At 49.7% G+C, this 23,781-nt stretch overlaps 2 protein-coding genes across 4 annotated transcripts in view; one reads left to right on the top strand and one right to left on the bottom strand.

Annotated features, from left to right (window-relative positions):
* On the top strand, positions 1–7,904 carry slc30a10 (solute carrier family 30 member 10). Its single transcript, XM_035435424.1, has 4 exons — positions 1–1,287; positions 2,501–2,575; positions 3,018–3,257; positions 7,169–7,904. Exons 1-4 carry the CDS (start codon positions 801–803, stop codon positions 7,591–7,593), a joined length of 1,227 nt encoding a protein of 408 aa, XP_035291315.1. The 5' UTR covers positions 1–800; the 3' UTR covers positions 7,594–7,904.
* Positions 7,905–14,567: 6,663 nt separating this feature from the next.
* lclat1 (lysocardiolipin acyltransferase 1) overlaps positions 14,568–23,781 on the bottom strand; it is a 17,030-nt gene continuing 7,816 nt past the window's right edge. The window contains exons 4-6 of one of the 3 annotated variants that reach the window (XM_035385493.1): positions 22,648–22,794; positions 20,112–20,228; positions 14,568–15,137 (exon numbers count right to left, since the gene is read on the bottom strand). In XM_035385493.1, the coding sequence (XP_035241384.1) occupies positions 14,617–15,137; positions 20,112–20,228; positions 22,648–22,794 (785 nt within the window). In that variant the 3' untranslated portion in view covers positions 14,568–14,616. The remainder of the gene's footprint in view (positions 15,138–20,111; positions 20,229–22,647; positions 22,795–23,781) is intronic. The other 2 variants (XM_035385485.1, XM_035385476.1) reach the window with 2 other exon arrangements.

Genomic DNA, 23,781 nt, shown 5'->3' with positions numbered 1-23,781 from the left:
AGCTCACAGCACTGATACAGCGGAGCAAGCTAATCATTTACGTTAAATATTGCTAATAAAAACATTAAGAGATTGTTACCTGGAAAGGGCTACGTATAGACCTATATTATTTAGATAATACGCTCATAAAAGCTGAGTCTGCGTTATGCGCAGAAAGGGTGTAATTGCCCCGGGGTGAAGTTACAGTAAACGAAATGCAAGCATTTGAGTAATGCCGTTCGCTGGTTGGACTGGTCATTCTGGTATTCAAATCATGAAATCCGAAGGGGCAAGAATGAACCGAGCAGGGGACACGAGGAAAAAGCACTGATGCGAGGCGAGGAGGAATATTTTAGATTAAATCTTTAATATAAAAGAAAGGTGCTGTTATTGTGTTGCTACAAAAGGGGAGTGGATATGGGCTGGGTGACAGGGGAGGCAAGATAAGGGCATTAAAAGAGGATACGTGTGGGATTTCCCAGCCTTGAATCGTCGCTTTAGTGATGACTTGAAGTATCCAAGTCAGTGAGCCATTAAAAACTCCTGCTGAGCAACCTGTTAAAATGTGCTGAGCTTCCACGTCCACTATGCGAAGGCATCGAAGTTTCTTAGAATACTACCTGCATCATGGAGTGAACAGACACGTATTTTCGAGTGAGAACGAGAAGCAACCTTTCTACAGGTAGCGATTTCAATTTTCGGCATCGAATCATTCATTAAACTTGCATACGCCCGCCTGTCTCCATTCGCCAAAACAATCTGGAACGAGCAACATCGCATGCGACCAGTCCAGTTGTATAGCCAACACGTTTGTTATAACAATGGGTCGCTACAGTGGGAAGACCTGCCGCCTTATTTTCATGCTGGTACTGACAACGGTGTTCTTTGTGGCTGAGATAGTGGCTGGATACACGGGAAACTCAATTGCGCTGGTGTCAGACTCGTTTAATATGCTCTCTGACCTTCTTTCTTTGTGCGTTGGCCTGACTTCTGCAAGACTTTCACGTCGCGCCGGATCCGGACGCTGCACTTACGGTCTGGCACGGGCTGAGGTTGTTGGCGCACTAGCCAACGCCGTTTTTCTGGCCGCGCTTTGCTTCTCCATCTCAATGGAAGCCATGAAGCGCCTCGCCCGCCCGGAGGCTATCGCCGACCCTTTCCTGGTGCTTATTGTGGGCGCGCTAGGTCTAGCTGTCAACATCGTCGGCCTGTTTATATTTCAGGACTGCAGCAGCTGTGGGAGAGGTGGGCGGCGGCGGAAGTCCCACCTAAAGACCGGAGAGAATGCAGGGGAGAGCGGTGAAACAGGTGCTTTTTATTATTATTATTATTATTATTATTATTATTATTATTATTATTATTGTTGTTGTTGTTGTTGTTGTTGTTAGCTGCTACTGTGCACTCCTTTACATATTAATATTATACATTTTTAACGGGCAGTGCTTTAAAAACATATTTACAGCATCAATCAATAACCTGCATCACGCTTCTGTAACCTGCCGAACGGATACGCTGTTTATGTTTAAAAACAAAACGTTTTTGGAACGTGGAAAATGCAGTTTCACTTTGTTTTCACGTAAGTTTTCAAAGAATGGGGAGGGAAAAGGCAATACCGCTTAGTTTTAAATCGACAGAGAGGACAGAGCAGGAAATCCCCAGCTTCTCTTAAAAGGCCTGATGGATTGAAAAATTAAATCAAAGGGACCTCTGTGACACCAAGAGGAAAGTTCCCAGTGCATTTTAATATTTATGTCCTGTTTTTAAAAAAGCATTTCAATTTTCATACTATGAAAGGGTTCAGCTCTGCAAACTCTGTGAAGTCAAGTGTAAAGGCAGCTTTCTCTGTCGAAGAAGTTGCGATAGACTTTTACTTACTGATCAAAGTGCTACCAAAATCTGCTAAATATTTCATCTACTGTGAATGCACACGAAAACCTCCCAATGATCCTGTGACCCGGTGTGACTTAGTTGTTGTCATGGTGATAATTCTTCTGCACTGTGTACGTGTTGGTTTGATCAGCTTTCGAAGACAGAACTTTCTTGAACTCCCTTGAACTCCCTGCTGGTGAGGAACACAAACAAGTGTTCTAAAACTAGACTTAAAAATCACCAGGGGCTAGTGTGATTTTCCTGCCCATATACATGTGTCTGTGTCTGAGAGTGAGTAGGTGTCCTTGTGTGCACACTTGAGAATATGTTCATTTCTGTGCATGTCTGTGTTATGACTGTGCATCCCTGCCAGTTCTGTTAGTACAGTCCATTCACTTAAATAAATCATGATTTAGATTTTTGCCAAAGCTTTTGTAGACAGCTATTGTAATGACAATTATTGATCAGGATAATGAAACTACTGATGAGGTTAACAAGACAGTACATTTAGATTACATAAAACACAAATAAATTAATAATGCATAGTGATGTTGCAGCATGTGTCTTGTGTGTCAGTGCAGGTGACACGGTTACTATGGGCGGGGTCAGGAATGGCAGTTTTTGCCAAATGACGTGTCCCGTTGCTATGCAGGTGCTCCCGTGCTGCCCGATGTCACCTTCGAGGAAAAGGAACAGGAGAGAGAGGGTCAACCCCTCAACATTCAAGGTACAGTGCCTGCTGCAACTTTCCTCCAAAAGGCTCTTCGGGACCAGTAAGATGTACCCATATTTGTGGTATTGTCCCCATTTCTCTCCACGTTCCTCTTTCTATGTTGCATATACTATATGTGCTTAGCAGAATTTCTTATCCAGAGCCACTTACACAGCGAGCATCATTTCTTTTTAGACAATCCATTCATACAGCTGGATACTTACAGAAGCAATTTCAGTTAATTGCCTTTTGCTCCAAAATACGACGACAGTATCCCACTGGGGAACTCTGGGTCACATGCCCACTTCTTTAACCATTACGTCACACCTGCGCAATCTGTTTTTTTTCTCCTCCTGTTGTGTTTTCATCCTTGTCCTGCTCTCCTGTGTAAACCTGCTCCTTCCCGTGTTGCCCTCTGTGCCTGATCGCCCTCTTGTGGCCGCGTTGCGTCCTGCAGGAGTGCTGCTCCATGTGCTGAACGATGCCCTGGGCTCGGTGGTGGTGGTGGTGGCCTCGGCCCTGTTCTACGCGTGGCCCCTGGGCCCCGAGCAGCCCTGTAACTGGCAGTGCTACGTGGACCCCAGCCTGACCCTGCTCATGGTGCTCATCATCATGGCCTCCGCCGTGCCCCTCGTGCGGGAGACCACCGGCATCCTGCTGCAGATGAGCCCCTCCGAACTGCCGCTCAGCACCCTCCGTGAGTCCGGCTCCTCCTCTTTCAGTCTGACACTCTCCCTGTCTCCTGTAACTCTGTTTCTGAAGAGGGAGGTGCTGTCTCTCTCCTGTAACTTTGTTACTAAAGGAGGGGGGGGGGGTGCTGTCTCTCTCTCTCCTGTAACTCTGTTACTGAAGGGGGAGGTGCTGTCTCTCTCTCTCTCCTGTAACTCTGTTACTGAAGGGGGAGGTGCTGTCTCTCTCTCTCCTGTAACTCTGTTACTGAAGGGGGAGGTGCTGTCTCTCTCTCCTGTAACTCTGTTACTGAAGGGGGAGGTGCTGTCTCTCTCTCCTGTAACTCTGTTACTGAAGGGGGAGGTGCTCTCTCTCTCTCCTGTAACTCTGTTTCTGAAGGGGGGGGGTGCTGTCTCTGTCTCTCCTGTAACTCTGTTTCTGAAGGGGGGGGAGTGCTGTCTCTGTCTCTCTTGTAACTCTGTTACTGAAGGGGGGGGGGTGCTGTCTCTCTTTCTCCTGTAACTCTGTTACTGAAGGGGGGGGGGGGGGGTGCTGTCTCTCTCTCTCCTGTAACTCTGTTACTGAAGAGGGTGGTGCTGTCTCTCTCTCTCTCCTGAAAGTCCTTATGGGGGGTGGTGCTGTCTCTCTCTCTCCTGTAACTCTGTTACTGAAGGGGGAGGTGCTGTCTCTCTCTCTCTCCTGTAACTCTGTTACTGAAGGGGGGAGGTGCTGTCTCTCTCTCTCCTGTAACTCTGTTACTGATGGGGGTGGTGCTGTCTCTCTCTCTCTCTCCTGTAACTCTGTTACTGAAGGGGGAGGTGCTGTCTCTCTCTCTCCTGTAACTCTGTTACTGAAGGGGGAGGTGCTGTCTCTCTCTCCTGTAACTCTGTTACTGAAGGGGGAGGTGCTCTCTCTCTCTCCTGTAACTCTGTTTCTGAAGGGGGGGGTGCTGTCTCTGTCTCTCCTGTAACTCTGTTTCTGAAGGGGGGGGGGAGTGCTGTCTCTGTCTCTCTTGTAACTCTGTTACTGAAGGGGGGGCGGTGCTGTCTCTCTTTCTCCTGTAACTCTGTTACTGAAGGGGGGGGGGGGGGTGCTGTCTCTGTCTCTCCTGTAACTCTGTTACTGAAGGGGGGGGGGGGGGGGGTGCTGTCTCTCTTTCTCCTGTAACTCTGTTACTGAAGGGGGGGTGCTGTCTCTCTCTCTCCTGTAACGCTGTTACTGAAGGGGGAGGTGCTGTCTCTCTCTCTCCTGTAACTCTGTTACTGAAGGGGGGGGGGTGCGGTCTCTCTCTCCTGTAACGCTGTTACTGAAGGGGGAGGTGCTGTCTCTCTCTCCTGTAACTCTGTTACTGAAGGGGGAGGTGCTCTCTGTCTCTCCTGTAACTCTGTTACTGAAGGGGGAGGTGCTGTCTCTCTCTCTCCTGTAACTCTGTTTCTGAAGGGGGGGGGGGGGGGGGTGCTGTCTCTGTCTCTCCGGTAACTGTGTTACTGAAGGGGGGGGTGTGCTGTCTCTCTTTCTCTTGTAACTCTGTTACTGAAGGGGGAGGTGCTGTCTCTCTTTCTCCTGTAACTCTGTTACTGAAGAGGGAGGTGCTGTCTCTCTCTCTCCTGTAACTCTGTTACTGAAAGGGGAGGTGCTGTCTCTCTCTCTCCTGTAACTCTCTTACTGAAGGGGGAGGTGCTGTCTCTCTCTCTCCTGTAACGCTGTTACTGAAGGGGGGGGTGCTGTCTCTCTCTCTCTCCTGTAACTCTCTTACTGAACGGGGAGGTGCTGTCTCTCTCTCTCCTGTAACTCTCTTACTGAAGGGGGTGGTGCTGTCTCTCTCTCTCCTGTAACGCTGTTACTGAAGGGGGGGGTGCTGTCTCTCTCTCTCTCTCCTGAAAGTCCTTATGGGCGGTGGTGCTGTCTTTGACTCCTTTGAGAGTATGCCATTGAAGGTGGCATATCCTCTTTCTGTACATGTGTTACCATAGTGGGTGACACACATAACACACAGGGCTTGCTAGGATTATGCAATGTAAGCACTTTTTGTGACAAAGAGCAATTTGGAAACGCCTGTCCTGGTGTCTCTGGTATTGGCGATTGTTGAGCTCCAAAGTAAATTCACAGCACCATCCTAATCAAACCGCTGCCAGGCTTCCTTCCTCTAAGGTTCAGGGGTCATATAAGGAGAACACAGTGACACCATTGGTCCAAACCCGCCTTTGGTACGGCTTCCCCTCCCATCCTGGCCAATGAAAGCTCAGCATTTCTGAAGGTGTTCCACCCTGCGCCATCCAAACGTTTCAGGCGTGTTCCATCCGAACAGTTAATTATATACGATTCCTGAAAAGCAGCAGGAGTTTACAATAATACTGTAAGAGGTCCTGTATGTTAAGTTAAAGTATAAATGTGAACTTCAAACCCATGACGGTATCAGTCAATAATCAACAGGAGCTCGGACTTATCACAGTTAAGTTAACGTTTAGCTGCAACCAACGCTAAACTTTTGGCAGACACCTTTTTCTCCAAGGGCTTCACACTTTTGAAGTTCACTAAGTTCACTTACGACTGATTGGACTGTTTGGCCACCTCCTTTATTATTTCAGGTGGTTGAGACGGGGACAGTTAACTGACTGTGACTGATTGCCAGCGCCTAGCTCTTGTGGCGTTTGCTCACTGTGTTAAACGCACTTTTGTAAGTCGCTTTGCCTGAAAGCATCTGCCAAATGACTAAACTGTGCACTGGACTAACGCACTAATGCACACGGGAGAGAGAGAGCTGTCAGTCCATGCCAGTCTCTCTGTCTTTATCTGAACCCCTTCTCAAATTCAATGTTTTTTATTTTATTGAGATGCAAAGCACCTCATGGACCTAGCCTGTAACTAACTTGCTCGCTCACTCATTTCCTCACTCACTCACCCAGTCACTCCTCCACTCACTCTCTCACGTTTAGCAGCCTGAAGATTCTCCACAAGGGGGAGTTATTAATGCTCATGGTGCTTCGCATGAACAACATTGTGTCCTTGTTTTCGTGTCTTTCACATTGACCGTAGAAAAAATGTGCTCCGTGATGTCACTGTGACGTAACCCACTGACTCTCCATGGGTTTGCTGAAAAGCGTTTTGGAAGTCCAGGAAGCTTCAGTTTGTGGACGCCGCCATGTTGGACTGGAGCCAGAGACTGTGCGGTAGGGAGAAAGAGTACCCTTATATGGGCATGAAGTCCGGTCATCCAATAAGCATGTGAGATACAGTGACTCGGCAGGGATGCAAACTGTCCCTGATTTGTCCACAAAATTGTGCAATCTTGTCCACATAACAATAACTTAACAAATCAGCACGTGGGGAGAAATTAGACGAAGAAAAAACATCAGTTTCTCTTATGGGGAAAAAATGACTGACTTTGTATTTTGACCGTATTAGCACTGACTGACATTGAAACGAGTGGCGGAAACACCTATACTGTGGGCAACAACACTGGCGCTACTGAGCAACGTCTCTCAACAAGACCAGGAAGTGAGCTTCCCGGTTTTGGCCACTTGGTCTTTCATGAGTATCTCTGTTTTTGACTCTCCCCCCTTCCTCTCTCCCTCTCTCTCTCTCCCTCTCTTTCTCCCCCCTCTCTCTCTCTCTCCCTCTCTCTCCCTTTCTCCCTCTCTCCCTCCTCTCTCTCCCCCACTCTCCCTCTCTCCCTCATCCTCCCTCTCTCCCTCTCTCTCTCTCCCTCCCTCTCCCCCTCTCTCTCTCCCTCTCCCCCTCCCTCTCTCTCTCCCACTCCCTCCCTCCCTATCTCTCTCCCACTCCCTCCCTCCCTCTCTCTCTCTGCCCTCTCCCTCTCTCTCTCCCTCTCCCTCTCCCTCTCTCTCTCCCTCTCCCCCTCCCTCTCTCTCTCTCCCCCCTCCCTCCCTCTCCCTCTCTGTCTCTCTCCCCCCTCTCCCTCCCTCCCTCCCCCTGCAGTGGAGGACCTGTCCCGGGTCCCTGGCGTGCTGAGCGTGCACGAGCTGCACGTGTGGGAGCTGGCGCGGGACCGCAACGTGGCCTCTGTGCACGTCCGGTGTGCGGACGGCCCCGCCTTCGCGCTGCTCTCTTACCGCGTGCGCGAGGTCTTCCACCGGGCCGGCGTCCACAGCGTCACCGTGCAGCCCGAGTTCGACGAGGGCGAGGGCGGGGACGGCCCGCACTGCAGCGCCCCCTGCCTGTCGGCCTCCTGCCAGAGCAAGCTGTGCTGCACGGGCCCGGCCGCGCCCCTCTCCGTCTGCAACGGACAGCCCGCCACGCCCGACCCCGAGGCGGCGGTAACCGCCTCTGACCCGGCCAAAACCGAGGGGACAGAAACAAACGGCATCGCTTTGCACACGAAGGAAAAGAGCGAGTATTTGTGAGGATGGATGGAGCGGGCCCGTAAAAAAACCCCAAACGCAAACCCAGCGACGGGTCTGCTCTTTCCTTCCTTCTCCTGTCTTGCTCCCTCACCTGCAGGGGCCTGGCATCCCAACCTGTGGAAACCCAACAGTGTGTGAATGTTTGGGTCAGAGATGGAAAGAGCCTGGAGTTATCACTATGCACTACATACTCTCCAATATTAAGCACTGCTTGCTGTGATACTGCTTTGATCCAAACTACCAATAGAAAAGCACCAAAGTGTCAGTACTTGTAATTATTGTTTATTTGTCATAAAATGATATTCTATTCATGCTGTTATTTCATTTATCCTTACCACTGCAACAAACAAGGAAAATCTCTTCTCTAGTACAACAATCAGGCCAGTAGGTGGCAGCAGAGGGCTTTCAGGGCCTGAGTTCTGAGTCGCTCCAGTGGAGGTGAAGCGGTTGACCAATAGCGATCCTTCTATGCCCAAAGGGCTTTTAAGGCTGCATCAAACTGACAGAACATTCTGGGGAAAGGTGGCATTATTTTCCTCTGTGAGAAAAAGAGGAAAACGAATGCCTTTATCACAATTTATCACAACAGCCTCGCATTCTCTGGTTCTGCAGTCTGCAGATGTCGTGCATATGAGGCTGCTAGGGTCCGAAGCCCGTGACCTCAGTTCACTGTGATCACCACAGCGTTGGTCTGTCATGTGAGCAGGCGCCAGGATTTACGTCCGCAGAGACAGCAGCCGACGCTCCTTCGACAGAGACTCAAACAGAAAGGGAGAGAGCGAGAGAGACGGAACAGAGCGAGCAGGGCGAGCGAGGGAGAGATGAGTGAACGGTCTGGGAAGCAGGTTACGTAAGGCTCGGGCCTATTATGATGCAAATTCTGAGCATCAGTCCTCCAGAGGGGGAAAAAATAACTTTGGCTCCTCTGATTCATGCCTTTCCACAAATATCCCCATTTTGCAGAAAATCGGCAAAGCAGATGATTCAGCTAATAATAGGAGCGGGTGAAGCTGGCTGCGTGGGAACAAGTACTGCAGCGCTGAGCACAGACGTATTTATAGACAGTGAGCTGGTTATGATTACAGCCCTCGGACAATAAGAGCTGTGGGTGTGGTTCTGTGTGTGTGTGTGGTTCTGTGTGTGTGTGTGTGTGTGTGTGTGTGCGTGTATGTGGTTCTGTGTGTGCGTGTGTGTGTGTGTGTGTGTGCGTGCGTGTGTGTGTGCGTGTGTGTGTGTATGTGTGTGTGTGCGTGTGTGTGTATGTGGTTCTGTGTGTGTGTGTGTGTGTGTGTGTGTATGTGGTTCTGTGTGTGTGTGTGTGTGTGTGCGTGTGTGTGTATGTGGTTCTGTGTGTGTGTGTGTGTGTGTGTGTGTGGTTCTGTGTGTGTGCGTGTGTATGTGTGTGCTTGTCCATGTGTATGTGCATAAAAAATTAAATATGACAATGCTAGCATTGACATTACTTCTCATTGGGGAGTTTTTTTTTAATTGAGCAGAAATTATGTAGCCGTATAAGTGGGGTGTGAATGACAGATGGAGAAAGCAGTAAAAATATAAGGAGGAAATATAAAAATAATTGAAATTATCACACTTAAATGTTACGTACTGTACAAAACTACCATCTGGAAATGAGCGATATTTTTGAATATGAGTGGTAACTATATAAAGACTACATTACAGCTGGTGAATGCGATTACTGCAATGTGTAATCTCCTTAGATTCTATTTATGCAAAAAAAAAACTTTCTTATTAATAAGAAAAAAAAAATCATGGATAAATACGCCAAACATCAGGACATATGGCATTAAGACTCTTGGTGGGTGGGTGGGGTGTCAGGTTCCAGTTTCAGTTAGTACGACGGTCCCCTAACACGCGCCTGCACCCCTCGGTTTGGCTTCAGTTCTCTGCAGTGTGCTTGTCTGGCTGCATCCACAGGCCTGGTTTATGTTGTATTTTGTTTTAGTGAAGTCGGTCACTCACGCAGTACCGCAGCCTGAATGAATCATCTGCGGACGTGACTGGGGCGGTAACGGCGAACACGCCGGCACGCTCTGGCTGCCCTGGTCAGGTGTGGACCCGCTTCCAGGTGCCGGGGAGAGTGTGACACCTTGCAGCCCATGGGGACGGCGCAGGAAGTGTCAGTGAGGTGCCACCTGTGTGATCAGAGACAGGTGTGAGCCATGGGAACAGGCTGTACTTCTCACAGCTCTCTCTCTCTCCTCTCTCTCTCTCTCTCTCTCTGAGATAATGAGGGGCTTCAACCTGGCAACCAGCCAGTCAACCTGTCAGGCCTGATTCTGCGCGTTAAACTGACCCATCGGTCCATCTCCCCCACTGAAATACACTCTGTGATGTCATATCAGGCCATTAAGAAACAGTAACAAGCACCACACACACCATCCCCCCCTCCCCCCCTCCCCCCCACCAACAAAACACACACACACAACACTGGAAGATCATTCATGCCATCAATAAAATAAAATGGGGGAGGGGGGGGCTTGGAAAGGAGTACGCTTTGCATTGACATCACACGCTGCATCACGTTGCCAGGCAACCAGGGAGTCAACAGCGGTTGCCGCAGCAACCCCGCCTCACTCACCTTCAGTCTCTCCCGTCTCCCTGCGTCAGTGCCTGCCCAGGCGCGGTCCGGCTCTGCGTAGCCCGGCAACCCTTCCCGCTGCGCCTGCGCCCTGCGGCCTCACCAGCACTACCGTGTTTGCACACCGGTCAGAGCTGAGCGCGGTCTCCCTCTCTCTCTCTCTCTCTCCACCACCACCCCTCTCCGGCGTAACAGGACCTCTGCTCACATCACCGCAGAGCTGCAGTTATTAAATCCTCCGTTTATCAAAGGAAAGTCAATCAGCGGCTCTCTCAAACAGCACTGCCCTTTGCAGGCCTACGCGATTTAAAATCCAAACACGAGTCGGACATGTTTTTTTTCATTCCTCTAAATGAGCGACCGAGTCCTGATCTCAGCTGAGCTCCTTGTTAATCAGGGTGCGATGTGCTGAAATAAGTCTAACAGAAAGCAGGTGGACTCACCTGTAAGAATGAAAGTTTGATCAAGGGTTTGAGGAATGTTGGTTTGTGGATTTATGTCCTGCTTCACCTCAGAGTCCGTTCCTTTGTGATATTTTTGATAAAGCACTTCACAATGGTGACACTGTGAAATAAGAATAAATACCTCGTATTGGTATTGCTGTCCACAGGCTACAACATATCATTCCTCTCAAGTCTTTGCAATTACCTAACAAGTTTCCTTGACCATTGTATTATTACACAAATTTGGCTGGACTGGCTGTATTCGCCATTACCTGAGCTACTGTTAGTATGAATAGTGTTATCTTCCATTTCCATTAGGTTATCACAATCACTTTTCTGTCGCCTGATCAGTAACACGTCCATATTTTTCTTGCTTATATGACCATCGATTTTAATGTATTCTACCACAAGGGCAGTGCCAGTTTCTCTGGTGAAGAACAGCAGGTGCGTGCATGTTTTACAGTGATGTGTGGTGTGTGACCAATCCCGCAGCCACAGTCACAGGATGTCTTATTCCTGCCTCTCCTCGAGGCACACAAGCAGGCGGCGCAAACCGCAGAAGCTCGGCACACGGAACAAGGATGTTTGCTCAGCTTCGAGGACTGGAGCTTCATTTCCCAGGCCGCTGCGCCTCCCCTCCTCGACGCCCACAGCCTGCAGACTTCAGGAAGGTTTCATCGGATTCGCAAGCCTTTTACACGCTAAACAGATCATTACACAGACGCACGGCAGGCAGAGAGGCAGCCGGTGTAACTGCGTCCAATAGCGCTTATTTGCACCGCCATTTTGATTTTGAACGGGCACTGTCCTGAAACGATAAAGAGATGGACCCACTGCACTAAAAGCAAATTCAGCATTTATGCACAAGTTAGGCCTTCTGAGGTGGGGTAGAAGGTGTGGATGCTATTATTATTTTTTAAACATATTTTCCAGATTCCGTGGTGGTATTGTGATTGTGTTGCCATCCTGGGTTCTGTGCTGAACCTCACAGAAACTGGTTTGTTGGCAGTGTAGCACCATCATACTGGATCCGTTTCAGGTTTGGTCAGGATATGGTCATTGGTTAATCTCTGCAAGTACTGGAACCGTTTCAGGTTTGGTCAGGATATGGTCATCAGTTAATCTCAGACCGTAGTGGGCCCTATGAAGGTGTAATTTGGGCCCTATTGTGGTGTAAAATGAGACTTAATCACCATTTTGTCTCATTTTTCAAATTGGCTCTCTGCCCTGCCTGTGCACGCCGACTGTCTGTTTCCAATATATAGATTTTAAAAACAAAAACCTGAAAGGTTCAGTTAGTTTCCATTGCTTTCCTTGTGAGATTCTGTCCCTCTTTAGTTGTTTATCATGTTGATTAGTGCACATTGAGTACTTTAACAAAAATGTAAAAAAAAAAAAAAAACACAAAAACATTATAGACACTATGTGACAATAAAGAATGTCTGATATTTATTAACAGTACTGGGTATAATAGTAAATGACACAGTTCATATTTGGAGGCGGTGATTGAAGGGAATAATCTCCTTAAATGTGAACACCACAGTCCATCTGCAGCTGGGCAGGGACGGACAGAGAGAAAGTGGGGGGGGGGGGGGGGGGGGGGGGGGGGCAAGGCAGTGTCTAGCTGGTTAAACACATTTTTACGATCTGGATCGAAGAGAAAGACAGAGGAGCACTGGGTCGACGGCACAGACATGCTAACGACAGCCGTTTATTCTAAGTTCAGTCCATCACAGTGAGTTTCGTCCGCCGGACGGGGACGTCGATACAGGACACGCTTCGCCACGAGCACGGAGAACACAGAAAAGATAACAGGACCCTTGAGCTGGGGAAACGAGACTCCCCCCCCCCTCCCTCCCTTTACAAAAAGAGTTTACCTGCAGCATTTAGTACAAATTCACATTAAGACAGTGTCGTGTGTTTTCACAAGGGTTCACAGGTACTAGAGCGCTCTGTATCGCGTGGATGGAATTGGTCTTAAGTGAGCAGTGGTAAAAAGAAGAAGAAAGGACGGAGGTAAAAAGCTGATGAAATGCTTAAACCAGTTTTTTTTTTGTTGTTGTTGTTTTTGGCACAATCAGCGCTGCTTTCTCAGCTGACGATAACGAGGACGGTCATGCGAGGCTGACTGCGTCCCTCTGGAGGTAGGGGTGGGGGTGGGGGGTGGGGCAGATTTTGGGCTCAGGGCAAGTTTCCATTCCTAATGTGGGCCCACTGCGTGGCACGGTGCCGCCGCCCCCCTGCCCCCGACCCCCACCCCCCACCCCCCACATGAATTTCACAGTCCCCCCCTGCTTGAAATCTGGGACACATAACACACTGGTGGTTGATCCATGCCCCCCCCCCACCCACCCCACACCGCTCCATGCTCTTCTCAGGGTCACACACACAAGAGCTCACACCCTCGCCATGGTAACACATCAGGAAACATTCTTTTTCGGGGTTCTGAAGGGGGTGTGAAAACAGTGGGCAGAGGGAATCAGCAGTAAGGATGCGCACTGTGCTACCGTGTGCGGACGCGTGTGCGTGTGCGTCAGTGTGCGTGTGTGTCTGTGTCTGTGCGCGAGCGTGTGTGTGTCTGTGTGCGTGTGTGTGTGTCTGTGCACGAGGGCGTGTGCATGTGTCTGTGTGTGTGGGCGTGTGCGTGCGTGAGTGCACGTGTCTGTGAGCGTGTGTGTGTGTGTGTGTCCGCACACGGATCACCGATCCCAAACGCAGAGGAGCAGATGAGCGGATGTGTGCTTTCCATTGGCTGACGTCACTCAGATCCATAGATTGTCTGGCCTGGCCGATTCAGACAAAGGCTGGGCGTGAGGGGGGCGATCACACGGCCTCTCTCTCTCTCTCTCTCTCTCTCTCTCTCTCTAAGGGCACGCGGTTTCCATTCTGCCACGCCCGCTTCTCAAATTATGCGAATGAAAGTGCATGTGCTGAAATCCCTTTTATTCACTGTCCCTCAGCTCAAAGTGCTGTACGTCGGTTGGGGGGGGGGGGTAAGGGGGGAGTCCCAGCTGTTCTCAGGTGTTGGGGTTGGGCTGAGTGTCTGTGTGTGTGTGTGTGTGTGTGTGTGTGTGTATTCGTGCCTGTGTCTGCTTAAACGTGTGCAAAAAGCACTGATTGTTCCTGTAAAACACGTCGAAATGACTCCTGGACACAGTGAGAGGGACGCACACATACGCAAATCTTTAAAAATAAACATCTAAATTCTCATTTAAAGCTTAAAATCCATTGCAATTCATCTGAGGTCGTCTGACACTGTGATAAGGACATGGCTGAGTCAAAGGAAAGCGTGTGTGTGTGTGTGTGTGTGTGTCCACACGCGTTTTACCTGCCTTTGTCATGGATGTGGATATACACTATGGCTGTGTTCCATAACAAATAAATACACTTGAACAATGAAAAACTTCATAACAAAAACATCCTGATAAAATACAAGGACCTTTTTTTTTTTAACTGAACTGAACATGAAATGTTTCCCCCAAAACGAAATGAGAGGCAGGGTGAGCCGTGCAGACGGACGTGCCGAAAAGGGAAAAATCTGGTTTCCACGGGAACAGAGTAAAAAACGGAGAGAAAGAGAAAGCGAAAGACGGAGAGACAGAGAGAGACAGGAGCTGACAGACAGTCGCACATGCACGATGCTGGAGGAAAGGGTGATGCCTGTCAGGAGAGTTCTACATCAGAGAGCCAGACAGACAGGCTCCTGCTTCTTAAAGCACACTTATCCTCCTCCTCCCCTCTCCATCCCTCTCTCCCTCCTTTCCATCCACCTCTCCCACTCCGAGGTGGCCATGCACACGTTGGTTCTGCTCTCCTCTCTGTGGATAGAGGGGTAGAGGTGGCAGTACCGGACGTGATGGGGGAGGGGGTGAAATCCCAAACTGTGACCTCAGCCCCCGCCCCCCTCCCTCCCTCCCTCCCTCTCCCCCTCCCTCCCTCGGACACGTCCGCGTTTCTCGCCGGGGACCTTCGTCCGCCGCCTCACCGCTTCTTCTGGGCGTCGGCCTTCTCGTCCCCGCCCCTGGCCCCGCCCCCCGCCCAGTGGCGGTGGCAGGCCAGCTCCAGCAGCTCCAGGCCCCCCGCCGCCCTCTGCTGGCCCAAGAAGAAGAGCACCATGAGCAGGAAGTAGGCGCGCAGCAGCGGGGAGAGGAAGAGGCCGGCGCAGCAGAGCGCGATGAAGGCGCTCCAGTACAGCAGCGACGCCGCCTTGATCAGCATCACGCGCAGCTCCGTCTTGCAGGGCGGGATGCGGCTGCGGCGGGACGCGTCGAAGACGCGGGCGCCCGTGTAGAACGCCCGCAGGCGCTCCTCCTTCTCCGCCCAGCGCTCCTGGCACCAGGCCTGCAGCTCCGCCCCCGCGGCGGGCAGCGAGGACACCGGGTAGCGCCGCACGTGGAAGTGGATCTCCCGCGGGAACAGCCCCAGCACCAGGTGGCGCTCTGTCTGCGGGATGTTCTGCGGGTAGGCCACCGTGATGTCGTGGATGGCGTCCAGATTGTCACCTGTGGGGGGGGGGGGGGGGGGGGGGGGAGAGGCAAGTCAGGAAACCAGCGCTGGGTTCGGGGAGAAAAGGGCGGAGCCTGTGCCCTGGGAGCTACGTTAGCGATTAGCATCGCTAACTATCCATTGCAGTTAACCCAGCATTGCCCTTCTCTTTTCAACTCATTGTAAACCCATTATAAATAATGAGTCGTCCCCACATCAGTGCATAATTCTGAATGTTTCATTCAGAACAGAACTTCTGATTATTATTACTCAGGCTCAACAATTATTACTCAGACTCAACAATTATTACTCAGACTACCACATTTTTGGGTTATTTTCTCAAACATACCCAAACACAAAAAGCAGGGGAAACAGACACACACCCTGTAAAGATGCCCCGCACACAAAGTACCAGCCATACAGAGGGCAGTATGTGTGATGCACGATAGCATTGGCAGCTCCATTCCTCCATTTTGATTCTGATAGCCTTTATATCCTCATAAATGCAGGTCCACGTCTGCAGACCACTTTGGCTTTTAATAATTCAGCGTATTAAAAAAAACAATGATAATTATAATATGACCATTATTAATATTACCACTGCCATTACCGCCATCATTACTGTGTGACAGGACACGGGCCTTAGCGGACGGACGTACAGACAGTCAGATCAGTTTCCTGACGGGAGCAGCAGGGTCCTGTTATATGGCTTATTACTCATGACTTATATAAACCCTGAATGCCTCATTCAAAATATGAAGCCCGTATGCCTCGTTCAGTCTGTCACGCCATGCTGGCTCCCCACAGCGAAATGCCAGCACAGGACCATAACAACCCGCCCATCCAAGGATTAAGGACCAGGAAACGGAGAAAAGATAGAGGGAGGAAGGACACTGCGCCCGCCAGATCAATCCTTCAGACTTAAGCCCCTGACACACTCAAGTCAAAAGCCTGTCTTTATGAGGCTTTAAACTGGCTTTAGTCACAATATGCAAATGAAGAGTTCTTAAATAGTTCCAGAAGTGGTCTGACGTGCCCGGGGTGTAATGACACATCGTTGTGCCCGTCACTCAATTTCGGAAACTTGACTCCGGAAGAGTTCACCTTATATTTATTTTCATAAAATATTCAGTATTTTTCTCCCATTAGCCTACGTAATGTTGAATGGTTGGCCAGAAGCAAAGCAAGAGAAGTTGAGATGGAGAGGCCAGATTTGTTCCCTGTTCAGTTATTGACGACCCTAACATGGTAAATGGTAAATGGTAAATGGACTGCATTTATATAGCGCTTTTATCCAAAGCGCTTTACAATTGATGTCTCTCATTCGCCAGAGCAGTTAGAGGTTAGGGGTTAGGTGTCTTGCTCAAGGACACTTCGACATGCCCAGGGCTGGGTTTGAACCGGCAATCGGTCTTACCTCCTGAGCTATATCGCCCTCCACTGTTCAGTTAAGCCATTATAAATTAGCAACAGCTAATTTAATTATTGAATTCTTCGTTTTTCAAGGATTGGTGAGCTCTGTTTTAGTTCAGAATGCATTTCTACGACTGTGTTTTTTTTGGCGATTGTGAGTCAGGCTGTTGATCCCTTCTATAATGCTACAAAAGCCTACTACACAAGCCAGAAAATGTCGTTCCTAAAATAAAATGGTTACTATTCTTGAACAACAGGCATAATCCTGGACTCTTCTGAAAGGTAATCCTTGGTTTACCGGATTTTGTTTTGCAAGAGTCAGAATTACTGTAAAGATCACTGAAAGTAACAGCAGCTCAAACTCAGTGGAAGTTCTTTCTCAAATAAAATATATTTTTTTGCTACTTAAGAGGTTATATATTTGTGAAGCATGTCACTTTTCTTTGCATATCCTGAAGTGAAAGCAATTAAAACTTCTCCATGAGGGAAAATAAAGGTTTATTATTACTATTATTATTATTATTGTTATTATTAATGTGACACACACACACCTAAGGGATCAACAGCAGCTGTGCTGTAATTCATGAGCACACCGCAGTAAACTCACGAAACCAAACGCGGGACGTCAGTGCTTCTCAAAGGCGGGGGCGATAAACACGCGCGCACCCTCTCCCCACGCCGAGTTCACATGCTGGTTTTTACATAAGAACGGGGCTTTTACCGTCGGCCGCTGACCAGGCAACAGGGCCGCTCTTCGCCGTGGCGGTGCAAAGTCTACGTGCTAATTAGCCTAGCGCGTCCGTGACGGGACTCCCGTGTTCATTTCTGAGTTAAAATTTAATTTTGCTCCTTCTGCCCATCGATGGCAATTCTCAATCCTAAGCCCTCATTTCCCAATGGATGTGTGTATTTAACTTAATATCATGTTGTTTGTTACAGAATTCAAGACGTCTGCACATGTTAGACTTTGAACTGTCTGTACATGTAATACGCCCGTATTCTTCGTCCAACAGTAAAACACTGTTGCTCTGACCTGTAATACACTGTCTCTCTGTGTTACTTATACTTGTTGTGTTGTGCTGATTTCTATTTTTTATATTCCCAAAAAACTGTGTTTGGTGTGCCAAGGCTGTGAGACACAGCACCATTCAGAATTCCGTATTCACACTACCATCTGTGCTCTACGGACTGTAGTGTGGGACTATCGCTGGCTGCAGTGTGGGACTATCACTGGCTGTCGTGTGGGACTATCACTGGCTGTAGTGTGGGACTATCACTGGCTGGCAGCCAAAAGCATGACTCAAGAATTGGAAACTCCAAACTGAGGAGCGTAAGGAAGGAAGACAGAACTGCTAAAAAAAAAAAAAAACAAGATGCGCCTCCTCACATTTACAGCTTAGACTGGATCATCACTGAATGGCCTCTGAACCTGAACGACTCCGGGCTCCTCATTCCCTCCCTGTGACCGACGTGCGTCACGCTGTTCATGAATAAATAATGGGAATACCGACAGAAGACAAAGGCTCATCTTAGCGCTATCAAACAGGGGAGAACAAAATGAGCAGTCTTGGGTGACTAGCCTACTAGCCAACAAAATCAACAGCCCAAATTAGAGCCCAAAGACAGCAGGTCAGTCAAAATGAGATGCAAATCTCAGAAAGCGGATATATATATATATATATATATATATATATATATATATGAACGGTGCAATGGCATATGCTGGTTTAATTATTAGATAAGAACTTAAAATAAGGATTAAAGCTACAAAATGACAGCAGACGGTTTAAAAGTCTAAGTATATGACTTCAAACAAATTTCAATGATCATGACTCTTATAACTGGCCTCATAAAAAAAAATACACTTTCGAATTTATGAACATTCCCATTGTGACCTTCATTTCGGATGCTTTTGTATCCGGAATGTTCTGCTCCCACATAAAAGCCTTCCGCACAGCGGCAGTTTTTAATGAGGGAGTGACCCGTAGATCTAAATGGGTCAGTATTCCAAATACTTCCGAAAGATCTTTTTGTCTCACGTCTGCGGTACGGACGGAAAAACCGAAAGTTGCGAGACTCGAAACAGGGCCTTGTTACTGCCGAGTAACAACGCAAGGAGACAGGTGGAAAATCTGAATCAAGCGACCAGAACATTCCAAAACAACCAGTGTGCACGTCCGCGCCAACTTCAATTTGGAATGCTTTCCGGCGGGCGGAGTGCGGCGCTCGATAAGAGCGTTAAGTAATGCCATCGGAGCCGGGGTGACGTCGGCGGCGGGCGATGGCCCGGCACTGAAGTCATTAAAGCGCAAATAAAATCTCCCCCCTAAGCATTGTATTAGAGCGCTCCGCTGTCTGTCCAATTTTAGCCCCAGCGCTGCTGGATCCGTCTCGCCGTCCCGCGACAGTCACGGCTGAGCGATGTATTAAACACGCGGGGAACGGGGCGCCGCCTGCCTAAATATTACACTTCCTCCCCGTCTCCGGAAAGAGTTCCTGCGGGGAACCCATCCCCCTCGAACCCAACTCGTGAGTCACGAACAGCGTGACCGTTTCCCTTCCCGCGCGGTCATCTCGGATTTCTGAACTGCCTCTCGGTCACTCGATGATGCAGCCAGCTGCCGTTCATGTTGTAGGCCTGGTGGAATACGTGCGCACAGCTCAGTTAATGTGATACGTGGTTTGGCAAAGCAAGAGAGAAAACCAGGGGCTGCGAGCTCATCCTGTTAAGGTGGTGCTTCAGCGGGCTCCACGGGCTATAGCGGAGGTTGCGGCAGTCAGCGCTGGATAAATACAACTAGGCATTCCAAATTGGGGAGAAAAAGGGGGGGAAAATATTTTTGAAAAAAAAAACGGCCAAACTGAACAGAATATGTCAGAACATATTCATTCTCACATTCATGTTCATGTTCAGAATGCAGTTTTTAATTTTATTTTTTTTACCTCACATCACCCGCAGTGGAGCTTTGAACGCTCAAACTTTCCCCACAATCTCGGTCAGACACCGAGGAGGAAAATAAACAGTGCTAAAAGCTTCAGACAATTCAATCAACTCACACTTACTGGCGTTAGTTCACACTTAGTCACCAAGACGAACAAACCACACAAAACTTCTTGTCGTGCTACATCTGCATTAGCCAATCAGAATTGCGGGGTTTGTGCCGCAGGGCCACAGTGATTCGTCTCTTGCTCTGTCACCGCAGGGGAGGTCTGTACTGTTTGTTCTGGTCTCAGACAGTGCATACATAAGTGCACTCCAACGCACTGACTTCATCACTTTTGACTTTAGCCGCATCACCTTTTGTCCAGACCACGGTCTGTTTTTCTCCAAGTCTGGGACAGAGTTTTCCCAATGGGGGACGAAAGGGGGGGGGGGGGGGGGGGCGGGGACTTGGATCACATTTTTGCAGTTTCTCCAAAAGCATGACCATTTTTGGCTCGTATTTTTTACAAGCAACGAACCCCATCCGCTTTATGACCCGAGTTCTGACTCCGCTGTTTGAGAGTTTAACACCCGCGAACCAGCGCCCCTCTCTGCGCTCCGTTTCAACGCGGACGGCCGCGGCGTGACCTCTGACCTTTGCGAAGCGTGTCCACGATGAAGGTGAAGCCCGTGGTGCGGGGGTGCAGCACGTACTCGTACTTGGGCAGCCCGTTCTTCTGGGCGAACTCGTCGCTCCTGGCCCGGGTGTTGTCTGTGGGGCGCACATGGTAAAGCGCGTCAGTGGGTGAAAGGCGCGAACGCTCGTACGTTTAAAAAAGAAAAAAAAACAAAAAAAAACATTTATATCCAAAGCTTTGCTTTCACTGCATTTTAGCCCTCTGGGGAGTGTGTGGTGAGGGGGGGGTGGTTCAGAAAGAGTTTCTAAATTTAAATCCCATCCCCTTCAGTTCAATTCAACCTAAAAACTACTGCCTGACATACACTTGCTAATGTGTTTATTTTTTCTGTTATATCAGCATGGATTGGAAAACAGGAAGTAAACCTGCTCAAGCAAAGCTAGGATTCATATCTGTAAACTTCTGCCTTCCTAGCTGCCCATGCAGGCAAGAGATTAGTGCAATAAAGCAGGGGTCCTCAGTTTAATCCAGAAAGGGTCCTCAGTCTCATCCAGAAAGGGCTGGTGTGGGTGCAGGCTTTCGTTCCAACTAAGCAATAACACACCCGATTCTACTACTTAACCACGAGAGAGTCTTTGCTAAGGAGCTTGATTAGTAGAATCACAATGTGTACCTGCTTAGTTGGAGAAAAAGCCTGCACCCACACCAGCCCTTTCTGGACGAGACCGAGGACCCCCCCCCACCCCCCTCTCTTCCGCCATACCTGCCCCGTGACCCGCTACCCGCTAGCCTCTGTGCCCCACAGAGCGGTTTAAGGAAGGTCAGCGTCCGCATGCGGACACCAGCCCTCTGGAGCTGAGCCAGCCAATCCCATTACAGAGGATCGGTCCCTGAGAACAAACGCACGGGGCCACTCAGAACCAGAGTCCCGGCGTCTCGGCGGGCGATCAGCGGCGGCGTGCGGAACGTCCTCGTGCCGCACTTCCGCACGGGAGGAAAAGCCGCGGTCCCTCGCCTGACGTCACGCTGCCGAGCCTAAGCCAGCCAATCCCGGTAAGAGGATTGCGGCCGCTCTCTGCGGCTGCGGCTAATGACCCCCTAATGCAGGTGCAGCGCGGGGCGGTGGGGAGGGGAGGGGAGGGGGAGAGGAGCTCAGGGGATTTGGATGAGATGAGATCAGGACAGAGCCAGCGTGGGCGGTTTTGTGAGCGGGTACACAGTACGCAGCACAGAGGGGGACATGACCATCAGCTGCAGAACTGCAGTGAAAGACAGGTGTGGATTAGAGTGTGTGTGTGTGTGGTACAGAAGTATATGATCTACCGGACACTGGTATAAGGGTACAGGAGACACAGGGGAGTCTAAGTGTGTGTATGCATGCATGTGTGTGTTTGCGTGGCATGGGGGTACAGGCTCTGTTTGGGTAGTACAGGCTCTGTTTGCGTGGCATGCTGGTACAGGCTCTGTTTGCGTGGCATGAGGGGTACAGGCTCTGTTTGGGTAGTACAGGCTCTGTTTGCGTGGCATGCTGGTACAGGCTCTGTTTGAGTGGCATGGGGGTACAGGCTCTGTTTGAGTGGCATGCTGGTACAGGCTCTGTTTAAGTGGCATGCTGGTACAGGCTCTGTTTAAGTGGCATGGGGGTACAGGCTCTGTTTAAGTGGCATGGGGGTACAGGCTCTGTTTGGGTAGTACAGGCTCTGTTTCAGTGGTATGGGGGTACAGGCTCTGTTTGCGTGGCATGCTGGTACAGGCTCTGTTTGAGTGGCATGCTGGTACAGGCTCTGTTTAAGTGGCATGGGGGTACAGGCTCTGTTTGGGTAGTACAGGCTCTATTTAAGTGGATATGTTTGAGTGGCATGCTGGTACAGGGCTCTGTTTGAGTGGCATGCTGGTACAGGCTCTGTTTCAGTGGCATGCTGGTACAGGCTCTGTTTGAGTGGCTCTGTTTCAGTGGTATGGGGGTACAGGCTCTGTTTGAGTGGCATGCTGGTACAGGCTCTGTTTGAGTGGCATGCTGGTACAGGCTCTGTTTCAGTGGTATGGGGGTACAGGCTCTGTTTGAGTGGCATGCTGGTACAGGCTCTGTTTGAGTGGCTCTGTTTCAGTGGTATGGGGGTACAGGCTCTGTTTGAGTGGCATGCTGGTACAGGCTCTGTTTGAGTGGCATGCTGGTACAGGCTCTGTTTCAGTGGTATGGGGGTACAGGGTCTGTTTGAGTGGCATGCTGGTACAGGGTCTGTTTTAGTGGCATGTTGGTACAGGGTCTGTTTTAGTGGCTCTGTTTCAGTGGTATGGGGGTACAGGCTCTGTTTGAGTGGCATGCTGGTACAGGCTCTGTTTGAGTGGCATGTTGGTACAGGCTCTGTTTGAGTGGTATGGGGGTACAGGCTCTGTTTGAGTGGTATGGGGGTACAGGCTCTGTTTTAGTGGCTCTGTTTCAGTGGTATGGGGGTACAGGGCTCTGTTTGAGTGGCATGCTGGTACAGGCTCTGTTTGAGTGGCATGCTGGTACAGGCTCTGTTTGAGTGGCATGCTGGTACAGGCTCTCACCAGTGAGGTCAGTGCCCTCGGGGAACATGAGCAGCTGCAGAGGCTCTCTGATGTCACAGAAGTACTCCAGCATGTTCTCCATGTGCTGCCGGTCATCCTCCCAGCGTCGATGGATGAAGATGAAGGAGGCCACCTGCATGGCCCAGCCTGCCACAGACACACACACACACACACACACACACACACGAAGAGACAGACACACAGACACACACACATACACACACAGACAGAGACACACACACACACACACACACACGGAGAGACAGACACACACACACAGACACACAGACAGAGACACACACACGCACACACACACACACACAGAAAGACAGATTGGCAAACAGACACACAGGCAGACACAGACAGACACACAGTCAGAGACACAGACAGACATACAGACAGACAGACACACAAAGCCAGACAGACAGAAAGACACATAGACACAAAGGGTGTGCATTAACAACAGGCCTGTGGGCTGGGTGCATATTTTCATATTATCCCTCCAAGCCGTGATCAGTTGAATTTTCCTAATATGTCCATGTGATGCCTGATCACGCGTTTCAGTGATAATCAGGGTCCATAAAAAGACTCCAGTTACGGTAACAGAAATACACTGCGCGCTGCAGGTAACGACCGAGTGTTTACGATTATTTAAACAAAAAGATGAAAACAATCAGCGCTGCTGTTGGGTACAGACCCGTTTATTTTCGGTCTGTGCTCGAGAACGTAAGTGGCCTTTTCATAGCAAACCTTGAAAAACTCCGCCCTGTTAACCTAATCGTTTCATTCTCCCCACCGAGGTGAGTCACTCCCCATTCAGGGGGTCCCGGTGGGGGGGGGGGGGGGGGGGGGCAGCACACCTGTGCACGTGGGTTTGCATGCTTTTTGAGCAGATTTCAGTGTGTCTTTGTGTATAAGTGTGTGTGTGTGTGTCCTGGCCTGTGTGTGTGTGCGTGTGTGTGTGTGTGTGTGTGTTCTGGCCTGTGTGTGTGTGTGTCTGTGTGTGTGTGTGTGTGTGTGTTCTGGCCTGTGTGTGTGTGTGTCTGTGTGTGTGTGTGTGTGTGTGTGTGTGTGTGTGTGTGTGTGTGTGTTCTGGCCTGTGTGTGTGTGTGTCTGTGTGTGTGTGTGTGTGTG

This window comes from Anguilla anguilla, chromosome 1 (genome assembly GCF_013347855.1).
Source record: "Anguilla anguilla isolate fAngAng1 chromosome 1, fAngAng1.pri, whole genome shotgun sequence".
In the NCBI taxonomy this organism is placed as follows: domain Eukaryota; kingdom Metazoa; phylum Chordata; class Actinopteri; order Anguilliformes; family Anguillidae; genus Anguilla; species Anguilla anguilla.
Note: the sequence above shows the minus strand (reverse complement) of the source record. Positions and strands in the feature narration are given on the sequence as shown.